General features: G+C 51.9%; 6 protein-coding genes across 6 annotated transcripts; 3 read left to right on the forward strand and 3 right to left on the reverse strand.

Moving 5' to 3' along the window:
• Nucleotides 1-438: 438 nt before the first annotated feature.
• On the reverse strand, nucleotides 439-741 carry N7532_007544 (uncharacterized protein; the record flags this gene model as incomplete). The annotated part of the gene is made up of 1 exon (XM_056620037.1): nucleotides 439-741. One exon carries the CDS (start codon nucleotides 739-741, stop codon nucleotides 439-441), a length of 303 nt encoding a protein of 100 aa, XP_056473403.1.
• Nucleotides 742-2,511: 1,770 nt separating this feature from the next.
• Nucleotides 2,512-4,548, reverse strand: N7532_007545 (trafficking protein particle complex subunit 13; the record flags this gene model as incomplete). Its single annotated transcript, XM_056620038.1, has 5 exons — nucleotides 2,512-2,799; nucleotides 2,871-3,389; nucleotides 3,449-3,640; nucleotides 3,683-3,866; nucleotides 4,460-4,548. 5 exons carry the CDS (start codon nucleotides 4,546-4,548, stop codon nucleotides 2,512-2,514), a joined length of 1,272 nt encoding a protein of 423 aa, XP_056473404.1.
• Nucleotides 4,549-7,606: 3,058 nt separating this feature from the next.
• On the reverse strand, nucleotides 7,607-9,079 carry N7532_007546 (CENP-N/CHL4 family protein; the record flags this gene model as incomplete). Its single annotated transcript, XM_056620039.1, has 1 exon — nucleotides 7,607-9,079. The coding sequence occupies one exon, from the start codon at nucleotides 9,077-9,079 to the stop codon at nucleotides 7,607-7,609; it is 1,473 nt and encodes a 490-aa protein (XP_056473405.1).
• A 770-nt stretch (nucleotides 9,080-9,849) lies between these two features.
• N7532_007547 (uncharacterized protein) lies at nucleotides 9,850-10,296 on the forward strand (the record flags this gene model as incomplete). Its single annotated transcript, XM_056620040.1, has 1 exon — nucleotides 9,850-10,296. One exon carries the CDS (start codon nucleotides 9,850-9,852, stop codon nucleotides 10,294-10,296), a length of 447 nt encoding a protein of 148 aa, XP_056473406.1.
• A 566-nt stretch (nucleotides 10,297-10,862) lies between these two features.
• N7532_007548 (putative bZIP transcription factor (MetR)) lies at nucleotides 10,863-12,320 on the forward strand (the record flags this gene model as incomplete). Its single annotated transcript, XM_056620041.1, has 2 exons — nucleotides 10,863-11,142; nucleotides 11,725-12,320. The coding sequence occupies 2 exons, from the start codon at nucleotides 10,863-10,865 to the stop codon at nucleotides 12,318-12,320; spliced, it is 876 nt and encodes a 291-aa protein (XP_056473407.1).
• Nucleotides 12,321-13,686: 1,366 nt separating this feature from the next.
• N7532_007549 (uncharacterized protein) lies at nucleotides 13,687-16,326 on the forward strand (the record flags this gene model as incomplete). The annotated part of the gene is made up of 3 exons (XM_056620042.1): nucleotides 13,687-14,435; nucleotides 14,499-15,443; nucleotides 15,504-16,326. 3 exons carry the CDS (start codon nucleotides 13,687-13,689, stop codon nucleotides 16,324-16,326), a joined length of 2,517 nt encoding a protein of 838 aa, XP_056473408.1.
• Nucleotides 16,327-16,961: the final 635 nt, after the last annotated feature.

Here is a 16,961-nt window from a genome sequence, read left to right on the forward strand (position 1 = left end):
AGCAGCTTTGACAAGAATAAATTCTGCCAGCGATTGATAGCTTTGCTTTTGTTCTATTTTTCATTTCCTTTTACCGGGCGGTTGCGTAGGCCTGGTAATGCGGTTACAATTAGTGCAAAGCGCAGCACAGGCCAGCTTCATCCTCGGGCTCGCTTCCCCGCTATTCTTCCATTCCCACCACTTTTCCTATGCATTAACCACCACTGTCTAATTGCAGTCGCTGGATCCTTCTTGCATGATCAATCCAACACGCCCTAACCACTCTCGGGTGGGCGGGGAGAGCCCTAAACCGGGGGTTCATGGCGACCAAACACCCTAACGGAGACTACTGCTGGTACTTTGGGCACGACTCTTCCCCGACGCTTTCGCCTGTCAGCACTATTAAATCTGTGTCAACCCCGGAGACGGCCTTGCCATGTTCATCCTCTCAGTCGGCATTCATCCAACTCCGTTGTACGTATCATCAGCTCTCATCATCTCCGCGTCTCCACCGCTGCGAACCTCCTGATCGGTTCGGTGGGCCATCGCACACCAATCCCCCCGGTTAGAATCCATCCAACTGTTCGGCGCAGAGGAACCCCCGACGACCAGTCCCAGGGGTGCCGCCGAGTCGTCCCATGGTTGACAGCGTTTACGCCCACGCCGCGCAAGGCCAGGGGGAAAGCCGCCGACTGTGCCACGGACACACGCACTGCCAACGGGGGCGGGATCGCCGAGGATTTGCGACGCCTCGTGAGACATGGCTTGCGGCGATTGAATCAGTCAGTACAGTACCTACAACGTACTTGCCTGTAGCATGTACCAATGTCTAGTGTTTACTTAGGTGTCTTAAGGTATGTACAGGCAAGTCCGCCCGGGAGGAATAGGAGCGTATGTAACCCCGTTTTTGAGAGGACCCTCTTCTGCACAATTACTGGGATGGGTCGGAGCCTGCCGAACTGCTTATCTGGCGCACGATTCTTCTTGAGAGCCAACCCATAGGATATGCTCATTCGTCCCATATCAATCCTCGCATATCATCAACTGACACCAGCTTATTATTCCCTGAGGATACTCTGATACACAATCGAGAGATTAACGACCGACACATTTATTGCTTGTATTCGCAGATATCGAGTCAGGAGGGCGGCCTGTGCCTTCTGGGGAGGCCGATCGCTACCCAACGCGGCCACGGGTGGACCGGAGGGGTGAATGCGTACTGAGCAGTACCAAGTCCTCTTTAGTAGTAAAGTATTCTGTACGTATTTCTGTCGTACGGGTGGATCGCTGCGGGATCGTTGACACTGATCTTCAATTGTCTGCGCCCCTTGCGATGCTACCCTAAGCATTATTTTCCTGAGGTAGTAAATGTTTTAGGGTAGGGCATTGATGTTCTCGCTAAACTGTATACATTTGGTATACACCCATAATAAAAACATCTTCAGCCTTAATACTACGATTAATTAAGCCTCCACAGACCTTCCCGGTCGCATCGCAAGAACTACATGGAGCAGTCGGGTGCCTGTGCACCCATAACCTATTCGGTACATCTGCAGCCACCAGCAAGGTTATCCCAACCGCAAAGAAGCGGTGGGCAGTGCCCAGGCACCCAGCTGCAGTATTTACTACCTTACAATGTACACATTCTCGGGTAGGGTAGGATGAATTACTCACAGTGTGGGTGTGCGCGGCTGGGGGCTGAATAACACTTCTAGTGTAAACAACGGCTCAGCTGAGGATCAGCTGGTTGATCTGGCAACTATTCAACGCCATTGGGCTGCGACTGGATGCCCGTCACATCTAGATTGTTCTCGGTGCCGGGTCTGGATCACAGCTGAGCTGAAATCCCAGCGCGTTGGGTGTCCCCCACTGTTTATCGATGGTTCTAGACTCGCCTCCACTTGACACCGCCATGGAAGTCATTGTGCTATCTGATCTTTCTGCATTTCTAAGGGTTGTACCCTGATAGGGTAAGTTTTGATGTCTATATTACAGTGTATGTGAGGTATTTAAATTTTAGGTATACCTTAGGGTATCCTCCATACTCAAAGAGCACCCTAAGTAGTATATCCAGGTACGACTCATCGAAATCAAATTCCAGATAACCGATCCACCCAGCTGCATTGTGTAACTCCCGCGAGACAAGCATGGGCTGCATGGCACGCCGCCTGCCGCGCCCTGGCGTCAGGGATCCAAGGCGGCTCGGCATGAGGCTGTTGGGTACTAGGCAAACTTAGGCACGAGAAGTATCTTGACACGCCCTTGTATACCCAAGGTACTAGTAAAACTGCGCGCATCATCGCTCGCATAACCATATACAGCAAAACCGCCAATTCAGTCCCATTGGCCTATGTACAATACTTACATACACCGATCCATATCCCTGCGGACAAAGCCAACACACGGCTGCAACCAAGGCGGGTATATGCACCGGGGCACCTCGACCGACATGCCATGGCACAGCAGCGCAGTCCGTCCGACACTCCAGGCATGTACAGTATGTACATGTACAGAGTCAAGACTCACCGTGTTTCAGGTACGTTTCCGGCTCATCAAATTCCCCGTCGTGAGAAAACCCTTGTCGCCCATCGCGCCGCGCCATTCGATCGACAACTGCCCCAGCGTGGCGCGGCCCTCCTTCCTCAAATCCTTCTGCAGCGCTTCTAGCCCTTCTGCCCGGCCTTCCTCCTGCTCGACCAGGAACGCGACCTGCAGCACATCCCGCGGACTCAGCGTCGGTGGTTCCGTTGCCGACGCGTCCGTCATGTCCCAGTTTAGTGATTGCGATTTGAAAGGTGGCTTGGGGTTTAACCTGGTTTGCTGTTGGAAGAACCACTGAAGTTAGCTTCGCCTTTCGGAAATTCAAGCGAGTGACGCCATGGAGTCGATACCTTAACAACAACCGCCCCATCTCCAACATTCTCCAACTGCGCCTCCAGCGCAAACCGCAATAACCTCGTCTTCCCATACGGACCCAACGACTTATTCTCCACCTCCAGCGGCGGCAACTCGGACGCCTTGGTCCGGACGCTAAGACAAGGCTGCGCGACAAACTGGTAGAGCTTTCGGAACGTCCGCACACGCCCACTAGCCGCCTGCGAATCCGACCCGATTCTCGTTTCGGTATAGCTGACGCTTACGGCCAGGATGTGATTCCCTTCTTCCTTAAGGTCATACCGGACTATTTTTTGCAGCGATTCGCCGGGTTTGAGACCGTCTGTCTGTGCTGAGTCGCCGGCCGGCTCGAGGTCTAGGGACGCGACTGAGGAGGGCGTTTGCATTTCCGCCACGATGCGGACAGAGGTTATCACCCGCCCGCTTTCGTGGGTGCCTATTTCGTTGTTGGCGCTTAGGGTGCAGGCGAAGGTTTCGCCGACGTAGACGGAGCCGAAGGCTGGGGGGAGGGTGAGCTGTGGTCGTTAGCTTCGATTCAATTTTGCACGGGAGGCAGACAATGTGATAGACATACGTTAGGTGTAAGAATAAACTGGTCATCCGAGTCGACAGACGGAAAGCTCAAGGAAGCCTGGTTGGAGATCCTTGTATTCGCAGCGGGGAGAGGGGACTGCTGCGCAAGCGACGGTCGGGAGAGACTGGAACAGGGACAGATCAGAGAGGCATTCAACAAGAATATCGGATAGAGAGGGTCAATACCGTAGAACTATAAGCGCGAGCGATGTTAGCTTCTGTCATCACCCCGCACTGGAGCTTGCCTACCTTTGAGAGAGACCGTGTGAGGTTCTTTGGGGGGCGTCGGCCCCCGACGCAGCTCGTGGGCGCGCCATGGAAGGAAATTTATCGAGGGGTAGTCGTTTTTAGCGCTGTGTTCCGAGCTGCGATCCCGTTGGGCATTGCGAGACTCTAGCGAGTCATCTTGTCGGCGAGAGCTAGTCGGCGATGCAGGTCACCTCTGGGTGAGCTGATAGCGATAGGGAGCTCCACTCAATGCAAACGAGGCAAACATGACATGTCATTCAGTGAGTCACGATGGGTCGAATTGAATGAATTGATTTTGGGATTGATTTGTAATGAGATGAGAGAATCGAGCTCATCTATTGTATTTTTGATAATTCATCGGATCATTCCAAGATCTCTTCGAAATGCGGTAGCGATCGCGGGGAAATCCCTTCGATATATGTTCGCCCAGGCTTACCCCGCAAGTTTAGAACAAAGAGAGCATTGAGAGAAATCCCAACAAATGAGGAAGAAACATATCTATCAGCAGTAACATATCAGTCCAATTGGAAGCATCTCGAAGCTCGGAAATCAAAACTAGTATCTGCACCGAGCGGAACATATGTACGATTTAGGTTCGACCGTGACTGGGGCGCCTAATGACACGTCCATTTAAGAGCTCCACCTCTTCGAACCTACATCAATTCAAGCACATCACCTATAGCAAGCATCCAGAGCCCCAAACTGAACCAAAATGTCGTCTCCAACTGTGACAGGAAGCTGCGTCTGCGAAAAAATCACATACAAAGTAACCGGCATCCCTCTGACAAACATAATCTGCCACTGCGACACATGCCGCAAAACAACCGGCTCCGTCTTTATGGCGAACAGCATGTATGCAAAAGAAGTAAGTGAGCCCTCCTCTTTTCAAGAATTTACATGGATACTTATTGTGGTAGAATTTCAAAATCATCACCGGCGAAGACGTCATCAAAGTCTATGAAGACAGGCCGCCAGGCTCGAAGAATACGCTTTACCGCCACTTCTGCTCGAATTGCAGTTCGCCTATTTATACGTTTATCAGGGGCACGCCGGAGCAAGAGGGCTTTTTGACTGTTACGTCTGGGACTATGAATCTTGGGAAGAGTCAGTGGAGGCCTACTATGGAGGTTTTTTGTTCGAGAAGGAGGGAGTATATTCATTCGTTTGAGGGGGCGGAGCAGAGGGATACCATGTAATAGGTGCGATTTCAAGCGAACATAGGATACATCACATTGTATGGTTGAAGTATGAATATGGTTGGCGCATGAAATAGGCTGTGGAAAGAGTTTTGAAGCTGGCGTGGGCTTTCGGATATTCTAAGGAGAAAATATGTAGTAGTCGAAATTCACTTCCACACTTCGTAAAAACCCATGTCGAACAGTAATGTGTACAAGGAGGTTACAGTAAGCTCAAGCATTTTGCCTCAGCCCTCGCCCTTGCTCTGAATAGCCAGTTGACTAATTATGTGACAGGAGAGATGATCTCACTAGTAGATGATCATGTAAGTGACTGAACAAGGGACCAGGCGGTAAGTATTTAGGTGGCACGATACGGCGTTCAAAAATAGCTTGCAAGGCCATTTCGGCATGGGAGATGCAGGTGGTCTTTGATGGTGAAATCAGTACCTTGTTTGACGAAGAAGCTAACGAAGCCATCAGTGGAGGGAAGAGATTGATTCCATGGCGAGAGAGCGGGCTGAGGCAAAGGGGTATGGCTATAGTAGCAAAAACTATCGTGATATAATAAACAAAGGAGGATAGGAGGATTGTTTAAAATTACTGTTCATCAGTATAGCTGCTATTGAGTCTCAGTTCCTCCGTTTCCCATTCCAGCACGGTCACCGAATTAGATACTGTGGCCGGATGATTAGGACCCAAAATTTGTTCCTGCTTTGCCACACAATCACGAAGCAAGTCAAGGGCGTCGGCATTTCGATCTATTTCTTTCCAGGTCATCACGAGACCTGCCGTGTGGGAGAGTGTTTGGGGATTGTCTTCGCCGAAATTAGTCCTGTAGGTATCCGTTCGGGCGACTATTATGTAGAGCGGTAAGATCGAGGAACATATCTCTATGGCCCAGGCATCGAGCCCGACTGAAATTGAAATTGAGCTTGGCCGGATAATCTTCCGTGGACAGCGTGATGCTGCCATAATCGGGCAATCGGCTCGCCGAGGGAGAGGGTCACCATCAGCGGAATGCTAGGCCAGAAGGGCTGCAGCTGTATCAGACGAGACCGAAATCCATTTGGATTATGAAGCATCCTGTGGAAAGTGTTGTGGAGTTGGTGTTGAAAATTAATACTTAATTCATCAAGAATAAAATGTTCTCATAAACAGCTCCCTACCAATCTCAAACGAAAAACGAAAAGCAAAGCTAAAAAGACCAAAAGAAAAGACGAAGGAAACAAGGAGCCTATACCCCCCGACGAAGCCGGGATGTAGTAGCCGACCGGAACAGGAGCGAACTTGATAACCAATGGGCTATGCGGTGGTTGCCGCTGACCGCTGCTCGAAGTAAAGACCCCGGCGATTTCGAGCCCAATTTCTTTTGGCCGGGGGAACTGTGGGGGGTCGGCACGTTCAGAATGACCGGTGGAGACAGAGGAGGCGGAGGAGAAGGCGAAGGCGAAGGAGGAGCGGAGTCCGAGTCGGGACACACGATTACTGGCATCTGGCCAGTATTTCCTGTGTGAAAAAGCATGTCAGTATCTTGTCTGTAGGGGATTGAGCAGTTTGAACATGTGAGAGAAGCAGTCAGAGTTCAAGGTTGTCTGAACATCTTTGGAGGCTTCTCGTGCCCCTTCCAGTCGGGCTAGTACTCGCTTGTGCCGAGTATGCATTCCAAAGAACAGTAATGTTGGTAACAGCTTCATGTATCCGAACCAACGCGTAAGCGAGCTTCGCGTGTTGATACTCAGTCGCATCAAATGTTGACGCGAGTGAGAATCAACACTCGAGCAAGTGCAGTGCGCGAGGAAGCATGAAGGTGAGGACCATCAACGTAAGAGGGCGCGTCCAGATGAGAGGGAACATTGACATGAAAAGGAGCAAAGACAGACGAGCGAGTGAGCCTTCAACTGAGAGGGAACATCAACATGCAAATGAGCATCAGTAGAGGGGGAAGTGAGAATTCAAATGAGAGTGACCATCTCAACGCAGGTGAGTCAATAGAAGAACGGGAATGAATCGACGAACTTGGCAACGAGAACCGCAGTAGCTAGAGCACTTAAGCCAAGAACCACCGCCATAACCACCCACGGCTACTTCTTAATCCATGTCGGCCGAAAATAACTGGTGGTGGGAGTTGCCAATGGGGTCGGTGACGGCGCCGGGGAGGAAGAGACTGCAGAGAGCGAGGGAGAAGTTGAGGCGCTCTATTTCGTAGAGCATATTCTCCACGACCGAGGCTGTTTGCATTTGCAGCTGGTAGTGCGCATTGGTGGCACCTTGCAGATTTGCGAGGGCTGACGAACGCGATTCTGGGGGGCGAACTGGGGCTCGTGTATCATGCCCGTCGCTTCCTGCCTCGTCTCACATCACGACCGTGATTTCGCTTAACTTTACGGGCTCGAAAAAGATGCTGCGTGTCCCCTAGCGTTGAAATCTCATGTTCTAAATGTGACGCATTTGCTTTGGTCGGCAGCGGGCTTTGTGGATTTTTCTGTTAACTTTATATCGTCACCAACCATCGTTTCTCTCATATACAACTCATTGTTGTACACATGCACCTAAGAAGTGAATTTCACCTGTGTACATACTGAAAACCGAAGAACTCCAACCGCAATGCCAATATCAGTCACAAAATTCAAATCCCTCACCCCAAAACAAAGAGGATATCACCAAACCAAACCAAAAACACTCGGGACGCTAAGACCCAAGACCAAAACGCTCAAAGCAAGCCAACTCAAAAATCAAACCTCACTACGAAGACGCCGTCCCCCACGAACAAACATCATACTAGCAGCCTCTTCACCCGTCATCCAAGAAGGTATACGTTCCGGATCAACGACACCAAGCTCAGCCAACCTCCGGATCCCACCGATAACATCGGACCCGGTGAATGTGAGAGAGACAGCTGCAGAAGTGGGGGCAGAGTCGGCGTCGCCGTCGTTGGTTGAGGCTGCGTTATCGAGGAGTCGGATGTCGAGACGGTCGAGTGGAGCGGGAGTTGTTGAAGAGCCTGTTGTCCCGAAGCGGGAGGCTGCTACTAACCGTCGCTTTTTGGAGTTTGGGGAGAGCTTAATTGTGTCTGGTTTGCTTCCTAATTGTCGCTTTTTGGATGGTCGGCCTGGTTTCTGCGGCTCGTTGCTGATGTTCTCTTTGTCTTCCTCCGCAAGTGGAGCGCTAGCTTCATGTCCATTGCGCATATGTTCTTCCGCGGAGACTGTATTTGACGGACGCGGGTCCAGGGGACTTCCTTCCAGAGCTGCATCAGCGAAGATACTAAACGCACCATTCGCAGCCGTAGTTCGTCCAGGCCCACGGAGCGCGAGGAGTGTTGGTAGATTCTTCGCAGTCAAAGCCGTTGGGTTCAGGGTATACCGCTCCTGTGGTCGTGAGAGTGCCTTCGGGATCGCATCACGAACAAGACGCTGTAATGTCCTCGGATCATTTGCGATCGAGCCCGTCGAGCCGGTTTTTGCGGCGGGTGCTGTCGTGATCGATGTGTAGAGGAAGGGACAGCTATCCGGAAAAGCGACATAGATAATGCGCGTTGCGTCCGCGAATATTTCCGGCGTTTGACGGGGTGTTTGGTACGGTGAGTCAACAATAAAAATTCGTAGGAATGTGAGCGGGAATTTCAAGGAGCGGGATAGGTGGTAATGCGCCTTGACGAGCGGCGCGATTTCATGCTGAAGAGCCCTGACGAAAGTGGCGGCTTGCATTCGCGGAATATTGCTTGACCAATCTTCTGTTTGGGTGTCTGTTGCTTTCTTCGCTTTCATATCGATACGACTTATTTCCATTGCGGTCCAGCGCAGGCCTGCAGGGTGGTCGTCCATGTATCGCAGGTCGGCCATTGCGAGTTGGCGGAGGGTGATGCCATGTCGCCAGTCGCCTTCCAAGATTCTCTCGAGGACTTCGCGCTTGCCTCCCTTTCGTTCTTGGAAGTTTTCGTACTCGATGCGCACTTCTGCGATCGTTTCGGCAGCGGGGTAGGGGAGGGTTTCTTCGTCGTCATTGTTCGCTTCGTCTTCGGGTTGGAGGTAGGGTGGGAATGATGTCACGTTGCGGTCGTCTAGCCAATAGAGCGCTAGTTCTATGAGCGCGGTTCTGGATAGTCTGCCCAAAGTTTTCGTGAGGGAGGGAGTCGTTGAGGGTATGCGCAGGTTGTTTGGTAGGCTGGCTGTCGTCGGCGCGCGAACAGATTTTGGGTCGGCCATGGCTACTGGTGTCGTGAATCGATGATTGAGTGCACAGGGATGGGGTTGGTTCAAGGTGATTGCATGTCGTTAATCCCAGGGCACTCTATCTAGCGCATTGTCATGTTCTTTGCCTCGAGTCTCACGCGTTGGCCCGATCCAATGTCAATAATGTCACGTGATGATAAGAACAGCACCTGTGATAAGAATAGTCTTATTTTACGCGATCTTTAATCCGGCAGCATGGGCGCGCCACGAGCCCAACAGCACCGACGGTCTGGAACTATAAACTATGCAAAAAAATATCTTTTGCTCAACGTTTTCTACTGTATTCGATATCTTGAGCATACACAACGTGGTACACCCATCTTCATTCATGAATAACGTACGGTTGCTTTGCCTGGAATGCAATTGAGTGCGGAGACCCCGTTGCCAAGACCTTACGTCGTTATGAAGCAGCGACCATTCCACCTCGATCAGATCAAGATCGAAAATTGTCGTCAGCATGATGTCTGCCCAACCACTCTTATTTTTGAGGCATAATCACCCTGCTGTTGAAATGAGCCTCACCAGGCTACTGCACATTGCAAGGTCGGCCACGGCTGATTATATAGCCGGGTCTGTGCTTGGGCGTGTTGTGCAGGGTCTTACAAAGGAGTATATGGCATACGATTGTATAGACATGCCACTCTTGACCGAAATCTACGACTCTGCCCTACTCACACTTGTACTTCACACTTGTACTCCTCACGGTCACAATAAGCACAACCACCGTCAGCCGATCGCCGCACATGCACCCGGGTTCGCATTCCGGAAGGAGCAACCTGCTTACCAACCCGGAGCGACCTCGGGAGAATCAGGAAGATCGCAACGAGCGCGGATCCCACGATCTGATTTGGCCATTTCCCAAGGGCAATCCAAGGGTCGCCGCTCGGCTTACAAATGCAAGCCACGCGCCAATGCGAGGGCCACGGGGCTCCGAGCTGGGCTGGGAGGAAGCCGCGCTTGTCGCTGGAATTCAATCCGATCGCCTTTGCCTGCAGCACCCAATTCTGGGTCGGAATGAGGGTGGTGGTGGACGTGAGGGGAAAGGGCCTTTGTGCATAGTGCTTCAGTGCGACCGGCTGTCTTTAATCCTCATTTGGAAGGGTGGTCCGGGTGTGGATTCCGTTTGGAGTGTGGGTGTGAGGGTGGATTGGAGTGGGTTTGGCCCCAGTGCTCCGATCTTCGGCCGTTAATCCTCTGATAAGCGTGTCTCTGTTGTATGTCGTACACCGGACAGCATGACACAGCGTAGGACCTGACAAGGAGGAATAACCCGTAGTGTGAGAGAGGATCGAGTCAAGGAAATCGCAAGTCGAAACAAGTAGATGACGGCAAGATCGAGTCTTCGGAAGCCGTGGGAAGTCTACTCAGTGAGCAAGGCAGATTACTCATCCCCCTCAGCGGCAACCAGGAAAAAAACCCCACCGAACGCAAGCAAACTCAAAGGAAAACCCACTTGGCTTTGCCCACAGCCCACCCACACACCCTTCTCTCCTTCAACTTCCCATCGCCAACCCATCAAACTTCGATTCTATCGCCTGGAATCGATCCCCTTGACAAACCGAGACGACCGAGCCAACCCTGTGCACCTGGGTTGCCGAAACACCTTCACTCGCCGACCGGAGCCGCATCCGGCGCGCTGAGTCACGCTTCTTCGATCGAACGCGATCGCAACTGGCTTCATTGTTCCTCGAGAACAATCGATACGTCTACATCCTTCCCGACGATACGCGGTCAAAATTTTGGACAACCATTCACCATGGCCGGATACAATGGGCGCCGTGCGCCGAACTTTTCGCAATACCTCGATGACTTGAATGCCATCCCGTCGCCATACGACCAAGCCCTGCAACAGCAGCAGCAGACCTTCAACCAGGATGAGGAACTGGCTCTGTTTACCAACACCGAGTTCTTCGATTTTGACAAGTTCACCGACCTGAGCCTGCCTACGTTTGACTCAATGGATGACAAGACCGGCCTCGGCGAGACCGACCAGTCAACCCAGAATGCCGACATGAAGTTCTTGGAATTTCTGAATGGTAAGTGCGGCATCGCGAAATAAACCTCGAGGGCATGTTATTGGTCGCGTCGATAGAGTGGAGGGGTTTCCACTCGCTGCATGCTCCCCTGAACAACACCACCTCCCAAATCAGCCCTGTCCACGGACGTTGTGTTCATGGTACCATACATGCATGTTCCTGGCAGAGTTGATTGGTTGGGTGTCGATCCTCTCGCTGTTTGCTGGCTGCATGGCTCTGTTCTTGGCCAGATGTCGTCTTTATGGACGTACAATGTGCCCATTTTCCATTGCCACACCATCTTCATCGAGAGTGATTGGACCCTGGCAAAATAGTTTTCGGTGCCCTTCAGGGCATCCACGCGGTGGCGTTGAACAACCCACGGTGGCCCCCAAAATCTCGATGTGCCAGTGAGCGCAGTATCGGAAATTGGCCTGTCGCAGTCGCGAACACACTCCGCTATTACGCCATTTCACGTGATTGGAGCACATTCTGCGAGAGCCTTGCCAGACCAGTTCGGGTCACCGAACACGCGACGCGACCAATGATGCCGAGGGTGTTTGTCTATGTGGCTGGAGCAAGGACGCTAACAGATTCGTATAGATGGCCTGAACGGCATGACCGAGTACCAGCCCGAGTTCAGTGGTGTTAACTCCCAGCAATTGCCGGTGCAGAACCAGCAGTTCTCGGTTCCCGCCGTGCCTGCGGCTAACCCGGCTCCGGCTCCGGCTCCGGCCCTGGCCGCCGCCCCCGTGGCCGCTCCCCAGGTGGCTCCGACCCCGGCCCCCAGCGCCGTCTCCCCGAGCACGTCCGCCGCGGGCCCCAAGCGCAAGCACACTCAAAAGTCCACCCAGGCTAGTGCCGAAGAGGCTGCCCGCAATGCTGCCGAGGAGGACAAGCGTCGCCGCAACACTGCCGCCAGTGCCCGTTTCCGCGTGAAGAAGAAGATGCGCGAGCAAGCCCTCGAGAAGTCGCTGAAGGAGACCAACGACAAGAACGACGCCCTCGAAGCTCGCGTATCCCAGCTCGAGCTGGAGAACCACTGGCTCCGTGGTCTGATCATGGAGAAGAATGGCACCGAGGAGCGCAACGAGCAGTCCGAAAAGGCCATCTCGGATATGTTCAAGAGCTTCCTGGCCTCGCAGAAGGCCGAGTCAAGTACCTCCGAGTCGAAGCACGGTGTCGGCACTTTTGCGTAGAGCAGGCGCAAATAAAAAAAAAATAAAACAACAAAAAAGGCCAAAGAAATGAAAGATTCATACGTCCGCGCTCCGCTACACTGCTTGCTCTTCTGCCCCCTGCTGCTATGGTATTTGTGAAGAGAACACGATTCCCGCCGTTACACGGCCGGCGTCGAGGTTTGGATCATTGCCATTTTTCTGTTTCTTGTTCATATTTGATATTCCAAGCGATCTTTGTTATGTTTTTTAAAGCAGCCCGCTACTTATCTCAGATGGTATCTGCAGATTCGGGGATGGCAGACGACCATGAGTGATGATTTACAGTGCAGTTGTATCGGAATAGACCTCTACTTCAAATTTTTCGCTTCGTAGTGTACGTCGCGTATGTGGCTTAGACTGCGTGGGGACGGCTTGACCAAAGACGCCCGGGTGCAGGGTGCAAGCGTGGAATGAAGGATATTTTACCTTGAAATTCATTCCAATCATTCCACACGAGATTGGCAACAAAAAATTACGCTTGAAACAAGGCGTTTGAAGAAGAATCCGGCACGCAGGCAAATATTATGGACAAGGGAAACATGCGACCACATTGTTGAAGCACGATCGCGACGATCTAGCAGCCTTCCAGTTGCATTATTCCAGAACACAAAGATGTCTCCATATGTCGCGTGGTCTTTGCATTGGCAGTCAGCACAGAGCACATCCGTTGCTTTTAATAGCCTAACTCTAATCAGAGCCTCCTCAGCTGCCAAGCGGAGGAGCCACTGGCCGTGTCGACCTCGTCTCTGTGCAGAAGAAGCGCAACATAAAATCCAACCATTGACATTCACTTCTGTACACTGACGTAGTCGTCCTTTCTCGAGGGGTCGTGCGATCGTGATGCTGCCGATCCCTCGTGTTGCCCCTGGGCACCCAGGCCTGAATACCGGCGCACCCAAGTATAGCGGGGCAATGCCAGATTTCTATTTTCTGTATAGGGTGGGTACGAAGCTGGACGGGATAATTTTCACAAGGACCAGGCAATCCTTCATTCCACATGCATATGAAACGAGTCACGGCAGCCCTTAGCAGCAAAAACGAAAAGCGACTTGTCACGGACCGATCCTTGCCCAATCGATCCTATATCTCCACTGACAATCATGCAAGAGGGCATTTGGGGGCCATGCACTAAAGCCAGGCCCTGCCTCGTCGGAAGACAGCGGGAATTTAATCTCTTCTACTCTTTCAAATCATCGAATGCGAAATTTGTCGCTATTGCCCCTTGTCGGAGCTACCTTAAGTTAGTATATACCCGCGATAATCGCAAAATCGATGCGGTTAGGCCTTCAAAAGCGCCTTCACAGCCTTGTTGTCCTGTCCAGCACAAAAGTCTCAAACCGGAGGAATGGATAATTATGGCGTCGGTCAATTATGGAATCATATCTCTTCCATTTTCTCTCGAAAGCGCTACCAGGGCGTTTCAAGTCCCGATCAATACGACTCAGACCAGGCTGAGCTTGTCGGAGCTCCTGCCAGTGTCCGAACCAAATCCTCCACTTTCTCACTATCGTCATTCTCCTCCTTCTCAACGTTACGTCAATCAACCTTCGATCGCAAATCGTCGCTCGCCCAGCCTGCGCTCTTGGGCGAAGACACAGACATCACACTCCTCGAATCCGGCGCCGGAGCAGGTTGTCCCCCACGACAAAGCGAATCAAAAGACAATTTCTCCCCCATCCATCGCAAAAAACAATGGATAGATGGAGTCTACATGTGCGCGAGAGCAGGAACAGTTGTCTTCATCCTAAACCTAATTTTCATCGGCATCGCAGCCGGCCTGGCCAGCCGATACCCGGATAACCGAAGCTTCGCCAGTTCCGCAGTGATATACCGAGGCAACTGCGGCATTTCAAAACGTTGGGATATCGCGATGCACTTGATTATTAACGTTCTCAGTACGTGTATCCTTGCGGCCAGCAATTATTGCATGCAGACGCTTGTTGCGCCGACGAGGAAGGAGGTCGATGCGTACCATGCCAAGTGGAAGTGTCTTGATATCGGCAGTGCGAGTGTGAAGAATCTTTTTGCGATTGGGAAGGGGAGGTTGGCGCTTTGGATCACGCTTATGTTTACTGCGACGCCATTTCATTTGATGTAGGGCGCCTCGTGGTTGACCAACGCACCCTTGCGTGATGCCGTCGCTAATTGCTCCAATAGGTATAACTCCATTGTTTTTGAATCGTTATCGACTAATGAGTTTGGAGTGATGGTTGGACCAAAAGATCTCAATTCGTCAAATATCCACAGTCTGACAACTCCCGCTTTGAAAAAATGCTTTACACTGCCTGCCGCATATTACGGACTAGACGCAGCCGACTTGTATGAAGGGGTCCTTCGGGAACTGACATGGGAAATGTTCGTCGACAACATCGCAAATGGGAGCTACCACTATATTCCCCTTTCACAGTGCATCGAGATGTCCAAGAAACCTTCTACAGGCGTCAAGGGAATCGTCGCACTTGCGGAGAATCTCACCGTCAGCGATGGCGGGGATGCGTCCATCCTTATGACTGAAGTGGCACACACGTCTCCCACCAGCCATGATGACCCTTTCCAGAATCAGAGGATGCCCGCTACATTCTATTCAAACAGAACAACAAGCACGGAGAACAACGCAACCTGCCTAGGCTATGAGACGGTATATAACAACCGTGTCCTTATCGACGGAACCGCTCAGGTAAGACCTGGTCTTGGGGTATCCATTTACCCCATCTCCGAATGTCTTGTTATCGAGGCAGAAGAGCATTGCCAGCTACTATTCAGTCCGCCTATATGTCTCGTCGTCATGCTCGCTGCCTTCGCAAAGGTGTCGGCAATGTATCTTGCCGCATACATCGGACGAAACCGTGATCCACCCCTTTTGACAATCGGCGATGCTGTTGCCTCGTTCATGGAACGGCCCGATCCCACCACGAAGGGGCTCTGCTGGATGACTGGGGCCGATGTGAATAAGGGGAGATGGGTCTCGGTGACAAGGTCTGGATTCCAAGCAGCCTTGCAGAATGAACAAGTCGCCGAGCCTGCCACATTTAGACGGTTGAAAAAGCGGAAGCACTGGATGCGGGCAGCGAGTGGTTGGAGATGGGCAGCAACTCTTTTCATGTGAGTTGCATGTTTTCCGGGTATTTCAATCTTTTGAAATCAATTAACAATCCGATTTAGGTGCTTCAGCTGTATAATTACAGGAATCTGCCTTTTCATGGTCTCCTCGGCTGGCACTGGCACATCGCAAAACGAGTGGTGGTCCACAAGTACATTCAAGAACTGGTTCAGCGAAGACGTCGACATCTCCAGCTACAACATCATCTACAGCAACGTTCCCTGGACTATGCTCAGCGCAGTGGTAGTGGCTAACGTCCCACAATTAATCGTCACAATGAGCTACTACTGCTACAACGCAGTTCTAACGAGCATGCTCGCAACAGGCGAGTACAGCTCCTACGGCGAAAAACGCAAAGCACTCCGCGTAACCTGGCCCGTAAAGGGCAGCCAGCAACGCTCGACATACTGGCTCAGCGTACCCTACCGCTACGCGACCCCGATCTTGATCTTATACATGCTCCTCCACTGGCTCATCTCGCAGAGTATCTTCTACTTGCTCTTGATCCCCTACAACCCGCTCGATCGAGCAGATAATAGCAACACGATTAGCTCTATGGGATATTCGTCCATGTCGATCTTCCTGTCTATCGTCGTAGGCTCGACGATGGTTCTCATCATGCTTGTGTTGGCGTTTCGAAAATGCAAGTCCATTATGCCGCTCGCTGGGTCGTCGAGTGCTGCTATTAGCGCTGCATGTCATTTGCCGAAGGATGAGTGTCGTGAGACGGCTGCGTTGGGTCTTGTGCAGTGGGGAGAGACGCCTTCGGCGGCTGCGTGGATGGGTATGGATGATGTTGAGGGGATTGATGATGGGCAAAAGGGGCATTGTAGCTTTACGTCGAGGGAGACGGTGAAGCCTTCTTTGATGAAGTTGTATGCATAAACGATTGTATTGATAGTAGATAATTGAGAACATAATGGGTCGCACCAGGGTCCATGTCCAAGTTGGCAAGGTGACGGAAATAGACCCAAGTCGCTTCCTCTCACCTTTGTTCCCCTTTCCAGACCCAGAATCTCCTTCCCCCATCCACCCCGGATGAACTGACACCTCATCCAGACCTCGCACATGTCCATAATCAAACCCATCGCACCACCTCGGTATCCCACCAAGTGGAGCCTGTCAATCAATCGAGTGACACCCCTTATAGGAAACCAGAACGACCATCTAGGCCGTGCGTCGACCCTTCGAGTGCTCGCCCCTGCAAACCGACCTAATCAACGCCACCAGTCGCGCTAGCGCACATCTTGGCCCTGAGTCGCAACTCCCCAAGAAAATGGTCGCAGGAACCGAGTCATCGCCGCGACTATCTTTTCCCCAGTCTGTACAATGCAGCTCAGGGATAGGGTATTGCCCGATCCTTCCAACCGAACGCATAGTCTCCACGGTATGCACACAACTACGTTAATGTCTCGCGGAACGGTACTTTTTCAATGCTTTCCCATGATAATGCATGTGCGTGGCGTACATAAGGGCCTTTTGCGGCTGAGCGGGGCAGTCGCACCCCTGTCTACAGTACA

This window comes from Penicillium argentinense (genome assembly GCF_028826775.1).
Source record: "Penicillium argentinense strain IBT 30761 chromosome Unknown utg000006l_segment0_segment0, whole genome shotgun sequence".
In the NCBI taxonomy this organism is placed as follows: Eukaryota; Fungi; Ascomycota; class Eurotiomycetes; order Eurotiales; family Aspergillaceae; genus Penicillium; species Penicillium argentinense.